The 17522-nt window shown below is 32.6% G+C and overlaps 1 protein-coding gene and 1 long non-coding RNA gene across 2 annotated transcripts; both read right to left on the bottom strand.

Moving 5' to 3' along the window:
• Positions 1–479: 479 nt before the first annotated feature.
• On the bottom strand, positions 480–7664 carry LOC139524238 (titin-like). Its single transcript, XM_071318909.1, has 6 exons — positions 7061–7664; positions 6090–6380; positions 5497–5799; positions 4672–4722; positions 1913–1985; positions 480–1039 (listed from the first exon to the last, which is right to left on the bottom strand). Exons 2-5 carry the CDS (start codon positions 6166–6168, stop codon positions 1924–1926), a joined length of 495 nt encoding a protein of 164 aa, XP_071175010.1. The 5' UTR covers positions 6169–6380; positions 7061–7664; the 3' UTR covers positions 480–1039; positions 1913–1923.
• A 1451-nt stretch (positions 7665–9115) lies between these two features.
• On the bottom strand, positions 9116–13788 carry LOC139524239 (uncharacterized). Its single transcript, XR_011664756.1, has 3 exons — positions 13502–13788; positions 9966–10157; positions 9116–9272 (listed from the first exon to the last, which is right to left on the bottom strand). It is a non-coding gene; the product is annotated as an uncharacterized lncRNA (long non-coding RNA).
• Positions 13789–17522: the final 3734 nt, after the last annotated feature.

Below are 17522 nucleotides of genomic sequence, written 5' to 3'. Positions count from 1 at the left end.
ACAATATTCCAAAAATATCGAACAAACCTTTAAATTTTCATGTAAAAAGTCAAGTATCAAAAATATCGATTTCCAAGAAAAATTCAAATCGGAAGGTCCCTTATCAAAAATCAAAATCGAAAGCACAAACACCACACACGAATGGAAAACAACTTTCATATTCCTAATTTGGTACAGGCATTTCTTTATGTAGAAAATGGTGGAATAAACCTAGTCTTATAGTTGGCCAAACCTCTGACTTGTTTGAGAGTCGCATAAAATTACATTATATTGACATCAATGTGTAATGTTCTTTGGTTAGGCTAGATCAAAGTATTTTTTTTTTTATAGACTATTAAATAAACTTCTTTTAAAAATTGTTAATTAATTTATAGTAACAGACATACAACACATAAACGAATTATATCTGAACTAGCTATATCTTGAAAATCATTACACATGACAACTATTTTATCCAAATTTTTGTTAGGTACATTTATTAATTCGGAAACATAGAAACACCCTCTTGGTCTGTAAGTAAAAATAACAACAAATATATGCAATACAATTCATATTCTAAAACATGATACAAAAAGAATAATTAATTTATTTAAGCGTAATCATAAGTAGTATGTTTCTTAACTTATAGAAACTTGAGGGGTGCAACACAAAAGGATCATAACGAAAGTGTGTTCGAAGAAATTTAACAAATACTAAACGGTAGCTCTAAAACTAATTGCACATGGAATATTCTTAACTGGGAAGTTGTCACTTTTATTAACTTAAAGTCACTTCATTAATTCTAAAGTTAAACATAAATACCGAACTCATACGAAAATTCAAAACGAAAAGTCCTTTTATAAAATGGCAAACTCGAATGCTCCAACACATCTAAAGAATGGAAAATAATTGTCATATTCTTAACTTGGCCACATATAGCTACAAAATAATATACTTAGAAAAGATGGAGAGAGTCTCTAAACAGGACCTGCCATTCACTAAAAATTCTATTTTGGTTTTCCTTGTATACAATAGGACATTCAGCTATGTTGTCTTGTTTCTGTAAAATATTAGTATATTCAATGCTTTAACAACTGATAAATATGTTCATATTTATACGACAAAAAATTTTTGACTTCGAACAGTTGAGTTTTATCTTCTTCTTGTGTATTTGGAAAAGTTACAATTAACAAAAATGTTTCAATCATTGCTGTATCGATATTTTTTCTTGATATTAACATATCTGTATGAAATAAAACTAGAATCTATGACGAACTCATGATGACAATTTCCAAATTGTGAAAGTTCCGTTTCTACAGTTGTTATTGTTCTGGAGCAACAGAGTGCAATTCCAGTTTAAGTCATTTTTTAAGTAATATATATCTGTACATTACAATTTAAAATTTAAAGTACTTCAAACTTTGTAAAAAGAGAGACTTTGTATTGTTCTAATGTATAAAAATGTATAGGAGAGGGTTGAGATCTCATAAACATGTTTAATCCCGCCGCATTTTTGCGCCTGTTTCAAGTCAGGAGCCTCTGGCCTGTGTTAGTCTTGTATTATTTTTAATTTTAGTTTCTTGTGTATAATTTGGAGTTATGTATGGCGTTCATAATCACTGAACTAGTATATATGAAGGGTTGAAGACATATTGGTGAAGTTCTGCTGTTGTCTGCTCTATGGTCGGGTTGTTGTCTCTTTGACACATTCCTCATTTCTATTCTCAATTTTATTATGTCTTTTAAAAAATATAGCGTAAATTCTTAAGTTGAATTTAAAGTATAATGTATATTCTTTAGTTGAATTCAAAGTATAATATATGTATATATAAATGTCACTTGTTTTTTTTTTATCTCCAAAACAGTGCATTCATCCATATTGCATATACACCCCATAATACAAATTGATATACTGACACCTTTGGATACTTACCGACTTAACTTTTACTGATATACAGCATTTGGATCATGCATTACATGGATTATGTGATTCATGGGTGCACGGCCTACAAATAAGAGTTTTTGATATGTTATTAAGGATATACAAGGATGTTAAAATTCATAAATAAGTTTTCTAGTAAACCCTTACCAGGTGATATATACACTGAGAATAAATTCTAAAGGGCGCTTTAAAAAGATTTATACAAAATAAAAGCGGTAATTTAAAGAATAAAAAAAAAAACAGCGTGAAATCCGTTTGATTTACATAACTAATGCAAAAATCGTGTTTTTTGCATTTGGTAGTAATAAAAAGTTATTCAGATTTTAAATAGAACATGCTAAATGATCAAAATTATTAAAAAAATTAAATGTATTTTTTTTTGTTTAAGGGGAGACAATACTGTTAACTTCCTGTTTTTGAAATAAAAAATATGTAGCTACTGTAGTTTTTTTTTGGAGCAGGCGAATGTGTCCTTAAGTTAGGCTAAATCTATGAAAACTTTACAGTTTTGAATATCTTAAATATATCTGTATTATTATTTCATGGTGTTACACATGAACTGATTTTGTTCATGTTGTGAGCAATTTCGTCTCATGTTCTTTATGCAGTACTTTTTTTTAAAATTATGATAAAATGTTGATAGGATACAAGTCATAAAGAATGCATTGTAAAAATCAAGTTGAGGAAGACAACCCCAATAAAGCCAGCAGTAGAATACCGCTGTTTTAAAGTCATAAAACGATTAAGGAAAAACAAATTCGGGTTACAAACTAAAACCGAGGGAAACACACCTATAAGAGGAACACAACGGAACAACAGAAACACTGACCTGCAACAAAAACAAACGCCAAACTACATAGAAACGGACTAATTGATTATACCTCCAATATTATTTTATAGAATAGTTATAAACTTTGAGGTATAGCCAATTTACCGGCAATTTGTTTCATTCGATAAGATAGGTAAAATCATGTTTTAAATAGCCCGATAGATGCTATTTATAGTACATTAAAATACGTCACATCATTTATTTTCATACCTTGAACAGGTATTCCTACAAAAACAAGGCCATGACTATTGATTTTCTAATATTGATTTTATTTTATTATTAACATCCTTTATGCAAGGTGCCATACCATGTAACTTCCCAAGGAGCCAAATAATATCGAACTAATTCAAATCGTGATTTTCTCATTCTGAATACAATGTATGTATATCTGTTACACAGTATTTGTCCTGGTCTTTTAAGGTTTTATCGTCTATAAGATTAGACGAGAAAATACATGTACATGTATATATTTTAACCGGAGAACATCTTACATCAGTTGGTCATAGATCACCCTGTGTTTCTACTTCATGTTGTATTGCCTTTTCTGTAGTTTTAACAAATCGACCCTTCGTTGTGATACAGATGCAACAGCTTCTTGATGTTTTACCTACAATCACGATTTGTAGTGTAATTGATTTGTTCTGTTATGTTGTTTTATTTTTCTGATGAGTTATGTACCCGTGTATAGACGGTGGTAAAAATTTCAGTACTAGTATCTTTACAGTTTGTGATTTGGCGACAAAATTGTTGTTGACTGCATTTGTTACATATAATACCATGTTCAAAAAAGGTTTCGACGAAATGTGTTTTGTTGTTATGAAAATTGTATACAATGGCCTTATTTTAAGTTATGTGTATATTACACCAGCAACATGTAGGCTTAAATTCTCGTGTTATTGGTTATGTACAGGCACCTACATCAGTTTGACGGCAGTTGTCCCTTGGATATATGTAATAACGTAAACACATGAATAGAAAGTAATTCAAGAGTATGGACAGTCATAGGATTGCACACAATAAGCGATACATTGTTTTTTCTTTGATACACGTAAAATTATTTACTAGTACACTAACTGAATAGTCAAAATGAACCAAAATGACTCTATGAATCAAGCAAACAACACAAAAAAATATGATAGAAACTTTAAAATTTAATAAAACAACACAAAAAAATGCAGAAATTCTGAGCGAGGTTCGAACCCTTTCTTCAAAACCGTCATTTGGTAGTAGTTCTGTGCTCTACTGGTGTAGCTACGGCGATTCTTCTCATTATATGTCTTATTTAGAAGCTATATTGGTACAATTTATCGATGTTACAATTTTTTCTTTAAAAAGTTGTTTTTTATGTAATAAGGACACACTAAACCAATTTCATTTTTGAAGTAAAAAGTAGTATGAATAACAACAGTCATAAAAAGCATAACTTTTCTTTGGTTTGAAATGTCCTTCTTGGGGGATTCCCTGTTTTTTTCACATAAAAACACACGAAAATCCGGATATTGGACTTTCATCCTTTTTTAGGGTTAAATTAACTATTGATCACACATATCATACTATATGTAAATCGAGATATTGATCAAAAAGCATTTTTATTTTTGGTTTTTATAGGAAATTTTACTCTGTTGACACTTTTTGAAATTGGCCCTTCTGTGAAAAAAATCCTCGGCATATTGGCCATACCTCTTTATTCCAATTCAATGTCCTGGTCAGGCAGTAAACATTCTTTCATATACACCCATATTGATTGACAAATATGAACATTTGTAACCTTTCATCAATGTATTAACAAGCTGCATTTTCATGATTCATCCATGGCTATTGCTTATTTACCATTCTGTTCTCCTGAAAGATATCTATGCATGCAAACATAACGCGGGCTTGGCTAAACATTTACTATAACTCAATAATTCAAATGTTTTACCTTCAATAACTTGTTCGTCTCCTAATACGTTTTCAATTGCTGATGAAAGAGCTGTAAACAGAAAAAATGGTTTAAAGTATTGTCTTTGAAATTATCAGATCGTCTACAGATATCAAAACATTTTAGTCTTCTCTATCACACTTCGTTTAATAGTGAATTGTATTCATATCCTGCATAAATAAGTACATATGTGAACATAATTCAGGGTTCGAGTACATAGTCATTCAGACTCAAATATTTCAGTCTGATAAATCGTGAGTAGAGAACAAAAGATATGAAACTCTTACTCAAAGCCACTAGTTATTTCCTATGTAGACCACAAGAATTTTATGTTATGTGTACAACAACTATACTGCGTCAGTGTTTGACTGTTGTCTTATAAAATATTATTGTTTTGTTAATTGGAAAAAGTGTTGTTTTCAAATCATATATTTTAGTATACAGTTTATTCATATTTTGTAGGAACTATCGACGATTCAGAGCTTCAATATTTTGTAAAGCCACCAGTCTATTGTTGAAGACTGTGTGTTGCATTCTACATGTTCTATATGTCTTTTACTTATTTATGTCTTTCGATTCATGTATACAACATGTATAGTTTACATTCTCTGAATGGAAAAAAAAACTTGCAATTCCGTGTTTTGTCCTTGAATGTTATGTTACATGTTTAAAAGAAACAGTCTTCCTCTTTCCTAGTTCATTAAGGGAGCGCAAAAAGAAAGCAAATTCAAATTCGAACCGTTTATTAAAGCTACAACGATAATACTACTTATGTGAATTTGTTGGGCGGCAGGGATTGCTGATGTAACAAATAATTTCTATTACCGCTGTGAACTGTAACATGACAGTAAGATATAGATTCCTCTTCATGGCTTGACATTCCTTTTGATTTCACGATACAAGAGTACTTCCCCGAGTCTTTTCCAGTAGCATTTGAAATTTTCAAAATAAGTTTTCCTTCCCTGCATAACAACTTCTTTTTTCCGTTTGAAGAGATAACATCTTCCCCTTCATGTTGCCAGGTCACTGATGTGACTGATTCAGATGGGCGTACCTCAGCTTCTAGATTGATTAATTCTCCACTATCGACGGCGGTATCAACTAATTTCTTAAGGAATTCCGGTTTCACTGCAATTAAAAAAGATTGAAATTCGACGCAGTATATTCTGACATATCCATTTATGATATTATGTAGTTTTAGACTTAACCATGTTCTTATTTCACTGTATTTCAAACAAGAATGAAACATCGGCCTTTTATTTATAAGCTAATAATAATTAAACAAAAAACCACATAACTGATAATTTGATCGATTTTTGACACAATGAACAAAAAGCATAATATTATGGCATACAGCCTAAAATTATGAACTTTTATTTAATGTTTATATGCTTTATCTAAATGACTAGCATACCTACCAGGTCGAACATTCAAGTGGATCTCATGGCGAACTTGTTTTGTGGGCTTCCCGTACTTTTCAGCAATACACATGTACATGCCATCATCCTGAAACCTAGCTTTGGTAATGATTAAATTTGCATGTCCATTGGCTTCATTAAACTCCTCTCTATGGCATGTTGAAAACTTGATAACTCGATCGCTTCCTTTATTCCAAATAACATTGTTGGCATTATCTACTATTGTATGAATTGTAACGTCGTTTCCTACACTAACAGACTGATCAACTGGTGGTTGTTTGAATCTGGGAACTAGCAAATGTAGAAAATAATATTTATTTTTTTAATTGAAACAAAGCATCAGGTAATTTTGAAGGGCATGAATGTAATAACAGACCACGAAATATTTAAAAAACGACAACAAATTAAATGCAAATTAAAAAAAAACCCAATATGTTTCGGTTCGTATTTTATTGACAATTTGACTACGGAACGGTACCACTTTAAAGGAAAAATACTCACGAAATGATTCAAGTCAATGACATCAATAAAAACAAAAATAATAAAAACAAAAAGCCCCCGGCTTAAACAACTATACCGCACGTGGGATTAAACATGACACCTTAACATTGTTATGAATTTTAATAAAGGACCAAAATGTTTAATCGATAAAGCAAACATTTTTCTCGTTTGCCCCATATACCTTTTGATAAAGGTTTTAAAATACGTAAAACCTGATCCCTAAACAAATGCATGTTAAATTTCATGTTCAACGTCAATAATTCATCATGTCACCATGTCTGTTGCTAGTAGGTGAATCGGCTCATGTTGATGGTTGATCAATTTATTTTGCTGAATGAATTCACCCCTTTCATAGACTTTGGACACAATGAAGACTTGAAATTTTTCTCTAATTGACCTTAATCAAACATCTACTTTTATTCACGTATACATTTTTTGTTGATGTTAAGCAAATTATAAGACATTCTTACTATCGTTCAGTACACCAACTGTTGCACTGTCTCGGCAATAACCATCTTCACTTGGATTTAAATACAGAAAAATATAACTTAATATGCACACGGTTACATAACATACATCTGTTGTTAATGTTATTTGTATGTAACTTTAATGTTTTCATTTTTGCTAAGATATTTCAATTCGCCGTTTCAGAATCTAAAGCATTTTGGGTAATATTTTCAAAAGTGGACACCAAAACGTTGTGATTGGTTAAAAACGTTCTTATCATTTGAAATTCAACCAATGACGTAAAGTTATTTTAATTTTGGTATAAGAACAATAAGATTACCCATAATCCTTTAGATTTTGAATAGGCGAATTCCAGTTTGATAGAGTGACATTGTAATACACTGTGTTATGTTATTGTGTTGATTGGAAAGATTTTACACTATTTTCAAAATAAATGGATCAAAAGTGGTCTTATCATACTATATTCTTTTTGAAAAAAATAAACAGTATCATTTTACTATAACAAAATTAATACCAACAAATGAAAACATCACATATATATACAACTCGTTTAAACATCAACCAAACAATGTTAGATCTGTAAATTTGCTTTCGCAAATGTTTTGTTCTTCCCTTGCCGGGATTCGAACCCATGCTACTAAGATATCGTGACACCAAATCAGTGGCCAAGTTTTACCTGTCCACGTCAGTTTTTAATCTAGCGTCGTACTACAGACCAGTATACCCTATACGCTCATATCTATTATAAGGCATGAATGAATACAATATATATAGTGTTGCCGATAGCCCAGCAAGCATAATGGACAACGGAATTTATTAATTTATTTACATACATGTATCTTAATATATATATATACAACTCGTCTAAACATCAACCCAACAATGTTAGATCTGTAAATTTGCTTTCGCAAATTTTTGGTTACCCTCGCCGGGATTCGAACCCATGCTTCTGTTATATCGTGACACCAAATCGCCTACACTGCAGCCGTCCCGCTAGACCACACGACCACCTGGGCTCTACAATAATAGAGCTTTCGCTGGCCGTGTGTTACCTTTCCTCGTCAGTTTTAATCTAGCGGCGTACTACAGTACATAATATATAAGGCATGAAGATGTTATTGTTACAGATCAGCTAAATTATCTATAGTAAAGGATCCTACAAATTAATGTAATATACAGTCACAGAAAATAATTATATTTATAAGTACGTCTGAGTCAGTGACAACTCTACAACAGATGTATCCATCGGATCGCCATCAATGATGGTGATACATGGCTGTGTACATAATGTATATACAACTCGTCTAAACATCAACCCAACCATGTTAGATCTGTAAATTTGCTTTCGCAAAGTTTTGGTTCTTCCCTCGCCGGGATTCGAACCCATGCTACTGTGATATCGTGACACCAAATCGCCTGCACTGCAGCCGTCCCGCTAGACCACACGACCACCTGGGCTCTACAATAATAGAGCTTTCGCTGGCCGTGTGTTACCTTTCCTCGTCAGTTTTAATCTAGCGGCGTACTACAGTACATAATATATAAGGCATAAAGATGTTATTTTTACAGATCAGCTAAATTATCTATAGTAAAGGATCCTACAAATTAATGTAATATACAGTCATAGAAAATAATTATATTTATAAGTACGTCTGAGTCAGTGACAACTCAATACCAGATTGATCCATCGGATCACAAGCAGTGATGGCGATACATGGCTGTGTACGTTCTGTATATACAACTCATCTAAACATCAACCCAACAATGTTAGATCTGTAAATTTGCTTTCGCAAATTTTTTGTTCTTCCCTCGCCGGGATTCGAACCCATGCTACTGAGATATCGTGACACCAAATCGCCTGCACGGTAACCGCTAGACCACACGACCACTTGGGCTTCATTAAATGAATCTTTCGGTGGCCGGGTATTACCTATCCACGTAAGTTTTTTTTTATCTAGCGTCGTACTACAGAACATGATATATAAGGCATGAAGATATTATTTTTACAGATCAGCTAAATTATTTATAGTAAAGGATATATATATATATACTCACAGCAGCACAAGGTTATGACATACGCTATAAGTAAAAACCATGATATACACAGTGTGGTACATTCCAAATACAATGACCATCCAACATCACTTAAACTTGCAGGAAGTAATGACGTGAATCCTGTAACAAATACAGTCATAGCCGCACCTTGTATCATGCCTGCAACACAATTAATTAACGACTAATGTATCATTCAGTCCACAAGTAAAAACTGAGTTCAAGAAATTGTAAATAAACCAGCATTTAAATATAAATGGATACTGTAGGAATGTGAAGATTTAATTTCTCGGATTTAGGGATTCGGGATATCCATTTTGCGTATTCCGGTCGTCCATAGTTGTGTGGAGTGTATCAAAAGCGACGTCCACCCGTTTGAAAAGGATGTTTGTATCATGTATCCCGCTGCTACCACAGGAAGAACCTGTCAGAATTTATTGTTGATAGTACCGTGAATGTTAATTTTTCTATCCTATCATTCTTTCCATAAATGATTTGTGGCAAAAAAAGTCTTACCTACCTTTTTAAACCAATAAAATTTCATGTAATGTTCTTTTGACATTATCAGTTTCATGTTCTTAACCTCGATATAGTCTGTCTGTTAATCTATAATTATTTATAATGCATGTTACCATATACATGTGCAAGAGATAAATACTTTTTTGGGATAACCACAAACATATTTTGCAATTGGTATAACATAATCCTCATTACACTTTTTCTATAACTTTTTCAATAGCTAATAGTTGGCTACATGTAAATACATACAAAAATAAAAACAGCGTACTTGTTTGGTATGTAAAATATGGAGAAAATAAAACTATTATATAGAAAATGTGATAAGAAACTACTTACACCAAGCAAACATGACAAAGCTGGCACATTTACAGGTCTTTGGTCCTTTACATCCGGTACAAAATAAAGCAAGCAGCATAACGATAATAACCAAACCGGCTCAGCTACATGCCCCAATTGACAGATAAAACACTGTATCAATCATATACAAGAAGGAATCTCTATCAGCAGCTACGGTCATACTAAGATCAACTGCAAAATAGTAAGATTAACGTATCGAATGACTAATTGGTGTTTATTAGCTGTATCTTTACTGCTGTTATAATTGGTTACTCATTTGACATATTCGTACATTATTTCGTAACATCTATTTTATCAGCAATCAAAGACGGGCTTCAAAGTTATTGTGAAACTGCCTATTCTAAAGGGGGCGTGAATCAGATGTGGATACTTAAAAATTCCAAAGATCTTTTAAAGTACATACAATCTAACTCTCTTTCATCGTGTAACAGTATTAAAACATTTGACTTTTCTACTCTTTACACTAGTATTCCACATTCCAAACTAAAAGACAAATTGAAAGAGTTGGTATTGCTTTGCTTCGTAAAAAAGAATGGCCAACGTAGATACAGTACGATAAAGTATCTTGTCTTAGGGAGGGATAAATCCTACTTTGTAAAGGATCACTCTGATTCGAACAAAAAATTCTCTGAAACTGATATTATCAAGATGCTTGATTTCTTGATTGACAACATATTTGTTACGTTCGGAGGACGTGTTTTTCAACAGACTGTCGGCATTCCAATGGGAACAAACTGTGCCCCTCAACTTGCCGACTTGTTTCTTTATTATTATGAGGCTGACTTCTTGCAGGAACTTCTTAGGAAGAAAGATAAGAAGTTAGCAATATCCTTTAACTCTACTTTTCGCTACATAGATGATGTTCTTTCACTAAATAATTCAAAATTTGGTGACTATGTGGAACGCATCTATCCAATCGAGCTAGAGATAAAGGATACTACAGATACAGTTAAGTCGGCCTCATATCTTGACTTACATCTAGAAATTGACAATGAGGGTCGGTTGAAAACAACACTTTACGACAAAAGAGATGATTTCAGCTTTCCAATTGTGAACTTTCCATTTCTAAGTAGCAACATTCCAACAGCACCTGCATACGGGATATATATCTCCCAACTGGTACGATATTCCCGTGCTTGCATTTCCTATTATGATTTTCTTGATAGAGGGTTGCTGCTCGCAAGGAAGCTATTAAACCAAGAGTTCCAAATGGTGAAGTTGAAATCATCCTTTCGTAAATTTTACGGACGCCATCACGAGTTGGTTGACCGTTATGGAATAACAGTTTCACAAATGATATCGGATATGTTCCTTACGTCGTAACTACAATCCCCTTCCCTTTCATGAATGTGACCTACCGAATTTGATATCACATAAGCAACACCTAGGGTGCCACATGTGGAGCAGGATCTGCTTACCCTTCCGGAGCACCTGAGATCACCCCTAGTTTTTTGGTGGGGTTCGTGTTGTTTATTCTTTAGTTTTCTATGTTGTGTCGTGTGTGCTCTTGTTTGTTTGTCCTTTTCATTTTTAGCCATGGCGTTGTCAGTTTGTTTTAGATTTATGAGTTTGACTGTCCCTTTGGTATCTTTCGTCCCTCTTTTATATCATGCTCACTTTTTTTTTATATTTCTTTGTCAATTTAGTCTGTTATTTATTATCAAAATGTGCACTTAGGTACAGGCATGCAAATTCGGATATTATCTTTTTAAAATTTACTATTACAAAATTTTGGATTTCATTTTAGATAAAAGAATATATTCCTTTCACGCAAAGCTCTGATTTCTTATCCGTCGTTTGTCCTATTTTGTTTACCAGCTTTTTCATTTCTTTAATATATTGTTTGTATATATATATATTGGCCTTGGGCACCAATAAAGAGACGTTTATTGTCGAAATGCGCATCTAATACGGAATAGTTGATATGGTAGCATTTATCAATTTATCAAAGACGTTTTTTGCAAGTCGTTTTTTTCAAGAACCGAATCTGTTTTTGTCAAGTTGTATTTTTCAAAAAGTTACAAAACATAAAAGTATATGTCTTTCACATGCATATGCAAAGTAGAAAAACATATGATTATAGTGCCTAACAAGATTTTGTGAGGTAGACGAAATTGACCTTAAAACGATCGTATTGACTTTTTTGCTCCAAAAATAGGTAGATCGGACATATTTTGACTTTATTTAATTACTTCCTTAGTTTGGGATTAATTGTAATTAGCATGTTCCAATGAGACTGAAAAATGTTGTTTTTTTGTAACATGAATAATAATTTTACCTGGCGTAGCCGTGTGTAAAGTGTATTTCGGAATTTCTCTCCGAAAAATGACTTGTTGATTGGAATAAAACGTCTTATTTGTAAACTTTTTCTGTTTTTCTCCGCAATTGACTATTAAAAAATAATATATTTACTGTGTATTTTGAAAATTTTGTGAAAATAGGAAAATTGGCATTTCTTACCTTTCATACCTATACTTTCATTGATAAAACATAGCACGGACTCATCCAGTGTCCAGTTTGAAGGTCATTTTAGTTACTGTCACATTCATGCACGTTCTGATTTAATCAATAGTCATGTATGAAAAGTATAATTCTAATATGACGTTCTTCTTTAGCTTTGGGTACAAAGCCATGTTCTAATTTGAATAGAACATGGGCTGCACGTGATTGACGTCACAATTGAAATTGCAACGTCAGATGAATTTTAATCAACGCTAGAGATCAAAATGGACATTTTTGTTGGTGTTGCTCGCTAGGAAATTAAATAAAAACATTCTAAAAGTAAGTTTAAATGTTTCTATTTTTTTATTGATAAACTGTTGATTTTTCTATGACATTTTTGTTCATCAAATCAAAATGGCGACATTTTGAGCGTCTACTATAGGTCCGCTTCGAGGAACAAAAGTTCAAAATATTTCTATTAGAATCGAAATAATTCTATCATGCCATGCTCTATGCTCATTTTAACATGGGTAGGCATTATATTTGTAAACATTTAATACCTCGCTAACGCTCGGTATTAAGATATTAACAAATATAATGCCTACCCATGTTAAAATGAGCATAGAGCATGACATGAAAGAATTATTTCTTAAATATTCAAAATTTATTTTTTTGCGATAACGAATAAAAATTTGTCAACCAAACGTTTTGCTATAATTTCATTAACATGTCGTTCTGCATTTGTACAGTTTTTTTTTATCTTTCATTTATGTATTTAAGGCCATACAAAGTTTGGGCTTCAAAAGTCCACATAATTATTGACTTTATACAGAAAATTTATCCTTTTAAAACATAAAATGTTTCCAAAACAATACGTTTCTACAAAGTAAAATCATTTCTCAAAACACTCCAAAAAAACTCATTTCGATTGGTACAGAAGTATTGTCATAAAGTTCGTTGAAATAAACAGTGGTATAGCAAACATCGAATTCCCTCACAAAATCTTGTTAAGCACTATAATCAATTCCACAACATTTCTTTTTCACAGGTCTATTAAAATCACTATTACTTACATTTACGATTTGGGAGTATATTATCCACAACGTCATGAACGTTTTGACAGCTGGTATCATGTTTAGTATCGTTACAATATAGCCTTAAGCCGAGATTATATTCGTTTGTCCTTATCCATTCGTTTGTAAACAAACCAAATAACAGAAAAACCTCAATAAACAAATATCCAGTAATGACTAAAATTGATAATTTTTTCCTGAAATCCATTAATCGAAAATTATGAACCAAATATAATAAGTCCAAACTGACGCTAAATATTGCTTGTTGTATTTTAAATGAAATTCGTAGGGCAGTTCTTATTACCAAGTCTTTTCTTATATTAAATATTTGTCACGATTTTCTGAAAATCACTAATATACAGTAAAACGTTGATCATATTACTTATCATTTAAATGTAATTGTTGCGCTTTACAGCTCTTCGAAAGAATAAGTTAAGTGACATCATGCGCATAATTTTCAATCCACCCACATAAAACGCAGCTCTTTATTATATACCGTTGACAATGACATCGCATGTCCTTTCGTTTTTCCAGGTCGTCAAATATTTTTGAAGTGAAATTCTTGCAGAGCACTTCAAAGGTCTGGAATGACAATTGTTGTCTGTTTTTGTTTTAGTATTAAAACGTATGTGCAGACAAATTAAGATCGAAAATTGTATAGAACGTCAAAGAACTGTCCTTAAAAAGAGGAAAACAGTTTATAGGGAATAATTCGACTTCAATACGTGCTTAACAGTTAATTGCGGAATAAAGAGTGCTATAACATTGTTTTCATTTTATAATTTATTGTAGCCATATTGCAATTTGCACCAACTGAACAAAGTCGTAAACTTAATTGCGCCAACAAATAAATTTTGCGCAATTTTAAAATACCCAGGAAAGATGACGTTATTTTAAATTACCGTTTTTGTTCATTACCACTTGGTACATGACACTGAAATGATAGAGATTTTAAAATTATTGAATCTCAAACTGTGATACACAAAGGAACAGCAAAGGATTAAAAGCAGTAATCATACAAAAAAGTAGGGTCAATCAGCAAATGTTAACCAAGTAAGAAAACAATTTGTTAAGCCCCTCTCCTTCCTGTACTCAAAGCTCAAGTAGACGATTTCTTTACATCTAATTTTGAAAATTTTATTTTCCAGATAAAACAAATAATTTCCAGTAATCAGGACAGTTATTTGTACCAATCTAAAACATTTAGCATCCAATCGACGCTTATTGTTATGATGATTAATTTAGTCGAAAATATACATGTTTTAATACCAAAAATGTATTAACAAAATATGTTTTACCAGCGCATGTTATATAGGCATTTCCTTGTCTCCCTAATTTAGGTCAGACATAGATGACATAGACTTTACTGTTTATTGATATAGTTACTTCTCTTTATGGGACATATTCTGTAATAATTTCTTTACAATGTTTGTCCACATTTTGGTACTATCATCAGTCATAATACATCTTTATGAAAAAAGGATATAAGTTCTTAATGGTGAAACTGAAATCATCCCTTTGTAAATTTTACAGACGCAATCACGAGGTGGTTGACCGTTATGGAATATACGTTTCACAGATAATATCGGATATTTTCCTAATGTCGTAACTACAATACCCCCTTTTTTTCACGAATTTAACCAGCCGAATTTGACTTGTTACTGGGTTTGTACTAAGATGAGCAAGCGACGGATACCACATGTGGAGCAGGATCTGCTTACACTTCTTATGCACATGAGATCACCACCAGTTTTTATGGAATTAGTGTTGCTTAGTCTTTAGTTTTCTATGTTGTGTTGTGAATCCTATTTTTGTCTGTTTGTCTTTGTCTTTTTTTTTAGCCATGGTGTTGTGAATTTATTTTCGACTTATGAGTTTGAATGTCCCTCTGGTATCTTTCGTACCACTTTCGCGCCAGAATCTGCGTCCCACTATTCCTCTTGTGTTATTTAATAATACCATGGGTTTTACTTAATTAAGAGTGATGTTTTAAGAACTGAAAAATGAATTATGATCACTGCATATGCTATATAATGTACTTAAAAAAGTATCCCTTTGGTATCTTTCGTCCCTCTTTTACATGTTCTATGATGGGTGTTGCATCTTTAGTAATTGTCTTTTCATTCAAACTGTAGACAACATTCCCAGTGCTGAGGTTAACATCCCAGTTTTGTCAACACCTCAAAAGCTAACCAAAATTTTAAACAGACCTATTCACAAAGGATGTAGTTACAATACTGTATTCAATTTATTAAAGAATGAACATTCTCGAATTAATATGCATTCACTCATATGGTATTTGCATCGGAAGTAAACACATTTATTCGAAAATCAGTTGTTGGCATGCATGACACCGGTAAGGTTCTTCTTGTATAATTTTTGATTACATTAAACCTAACCCGTAAGGGAAGGGTTTGTAGTTTGTTTTCATAAGATGAAGACATAATCCTTTCATCACTATAATTGAGGTCCTCAGCTTTCTTGCCTGTTATTTGCAAGTAACTGTTTACTAATACATTTTGATAATTGTCCATTTGCTTCCTTTGTTCTGCTACCTGTTCTTTCAAAGGACTCTTTACAATTCTCGTTTCAATACTTTATTATAAATTAACATGGTCTTCAGTAGCCAAATGTTTTTATTAGCCGAGTTGCTGTACTACTAGGCTGTCAACAATGAAGTTGTGAGTTTGTTTCCCGCACGGGGCAGGTGCACTCGACTCCAATCTTAATTGACTAGAAATGTCAGCCTTTCCTACCAAAGATTCTCTCCGGGAATTCCGACTTCCTCCAACAATAAAAACTGACCAAAAGGAAATAGCACAATAGTGTTGAAACTGCGTTAAAAGAATCAATAAATATAAGTTGAATAGAGGTTTAACAATTAAGAGATCTAACAATTAACACGAATGATATAATTGATCAAATCCTTTGTTTAGTCTTTGATTGTATACAAAGTCGAAAAAGATGACACCCCTATTAGGTCCGAGACCACAATTGTCGTCCCTTGATTTTCGTTGTTCACAAATATAGTCCCTAGTGTTGACAGTGGGTTACTTGCCATTAATTTTTATACCCCTTCCAAATTTATTTCCCAATGTTTAATGCCTCAAATTGCAAGTAGGGGGTAAAATTACACTGTAAAAACATTTGGGTCCAGAATTTTAAAGGAAAGTAGTGATTTGGTCCAGCTGAAAAAGGTTTAAAATTAGCACTTCGGAAGCTGTCAAAAGATTTCAAGACGCTCTAAACATAAAATTGTCCATATTTTGAGTTAGAGCCGATGAAGTTTTCTATAATTTTTATATAATTTGTCCCAAAAGTAGTACAACACACTGTAAAAGTTTCTTTGAGAAAGTGCTGGTGGGATTTTTTTATTTTCATTTATGTTCTAAAAGAAATGCACTACGAAATAATTGTGGTCTCGGACCAGATATATATGAAAAACAAATAGATATTTGCTGTCCCTTTTATGGGAAGGGGAAATAAAAAAAAAAACCGCAGACCAAAGAAATCACAAGGAAACTAAGATTTGAACTCCCTCATATAGAGTTTATAAAATAAAGATAAGCATTCTTTACCGTGTGATGCGTCTTCATCTCCATCGCTCATCATTGTCTTGTTCATTGTATACTTTTATCGGGGTGATCATCAGTGAGCAATAGCTCTTATTTGATGGCCAGAGTAAGAAATAAAGGCGATAGTGGTACATAAATGTTAGCCGCTGTTTAATAGTCATACATCGATTAAGCCAAAAACAAGTCAGGTCACGAATCGAAAGCAATGGAAACCCATCAACTTTGAGCGGAATACAACGAAAAACAGAAAATCTGAAGTGCTGCAAAAACAATCATACATAGCCAGGACTATTTGCTAACATCTGCCATATTTTTGACTTGGTACAGGACATTTTAAGACAAAATGGTGGATTGAACCTGGTACTATGGCTATGGCTAGCCAATTCTCCTACTTATATGGCAATGTTTACACAAGCGTTTAAATGACAACATTATGTGACAGGAAA

This window comes from Mytilus edulis, chromosome 5, assembly GCF_963676685.1.
Source record: "Mytilus edulis chromosome 5, xbMytEdul2.2, whole genome shotgun sequence".
Taxonomy (NCBI): domain Eukaryota; kingdom Metazoa; phylum Mollusca; class Bivalvia; order Mytilida; family Mytilidae; genus Mytilus; species Mytilus edulis.
Note: the sequence above shows the minus strand (reverse complement) of the source record. Positions and strands in the feature narration are given on the sequence as shown.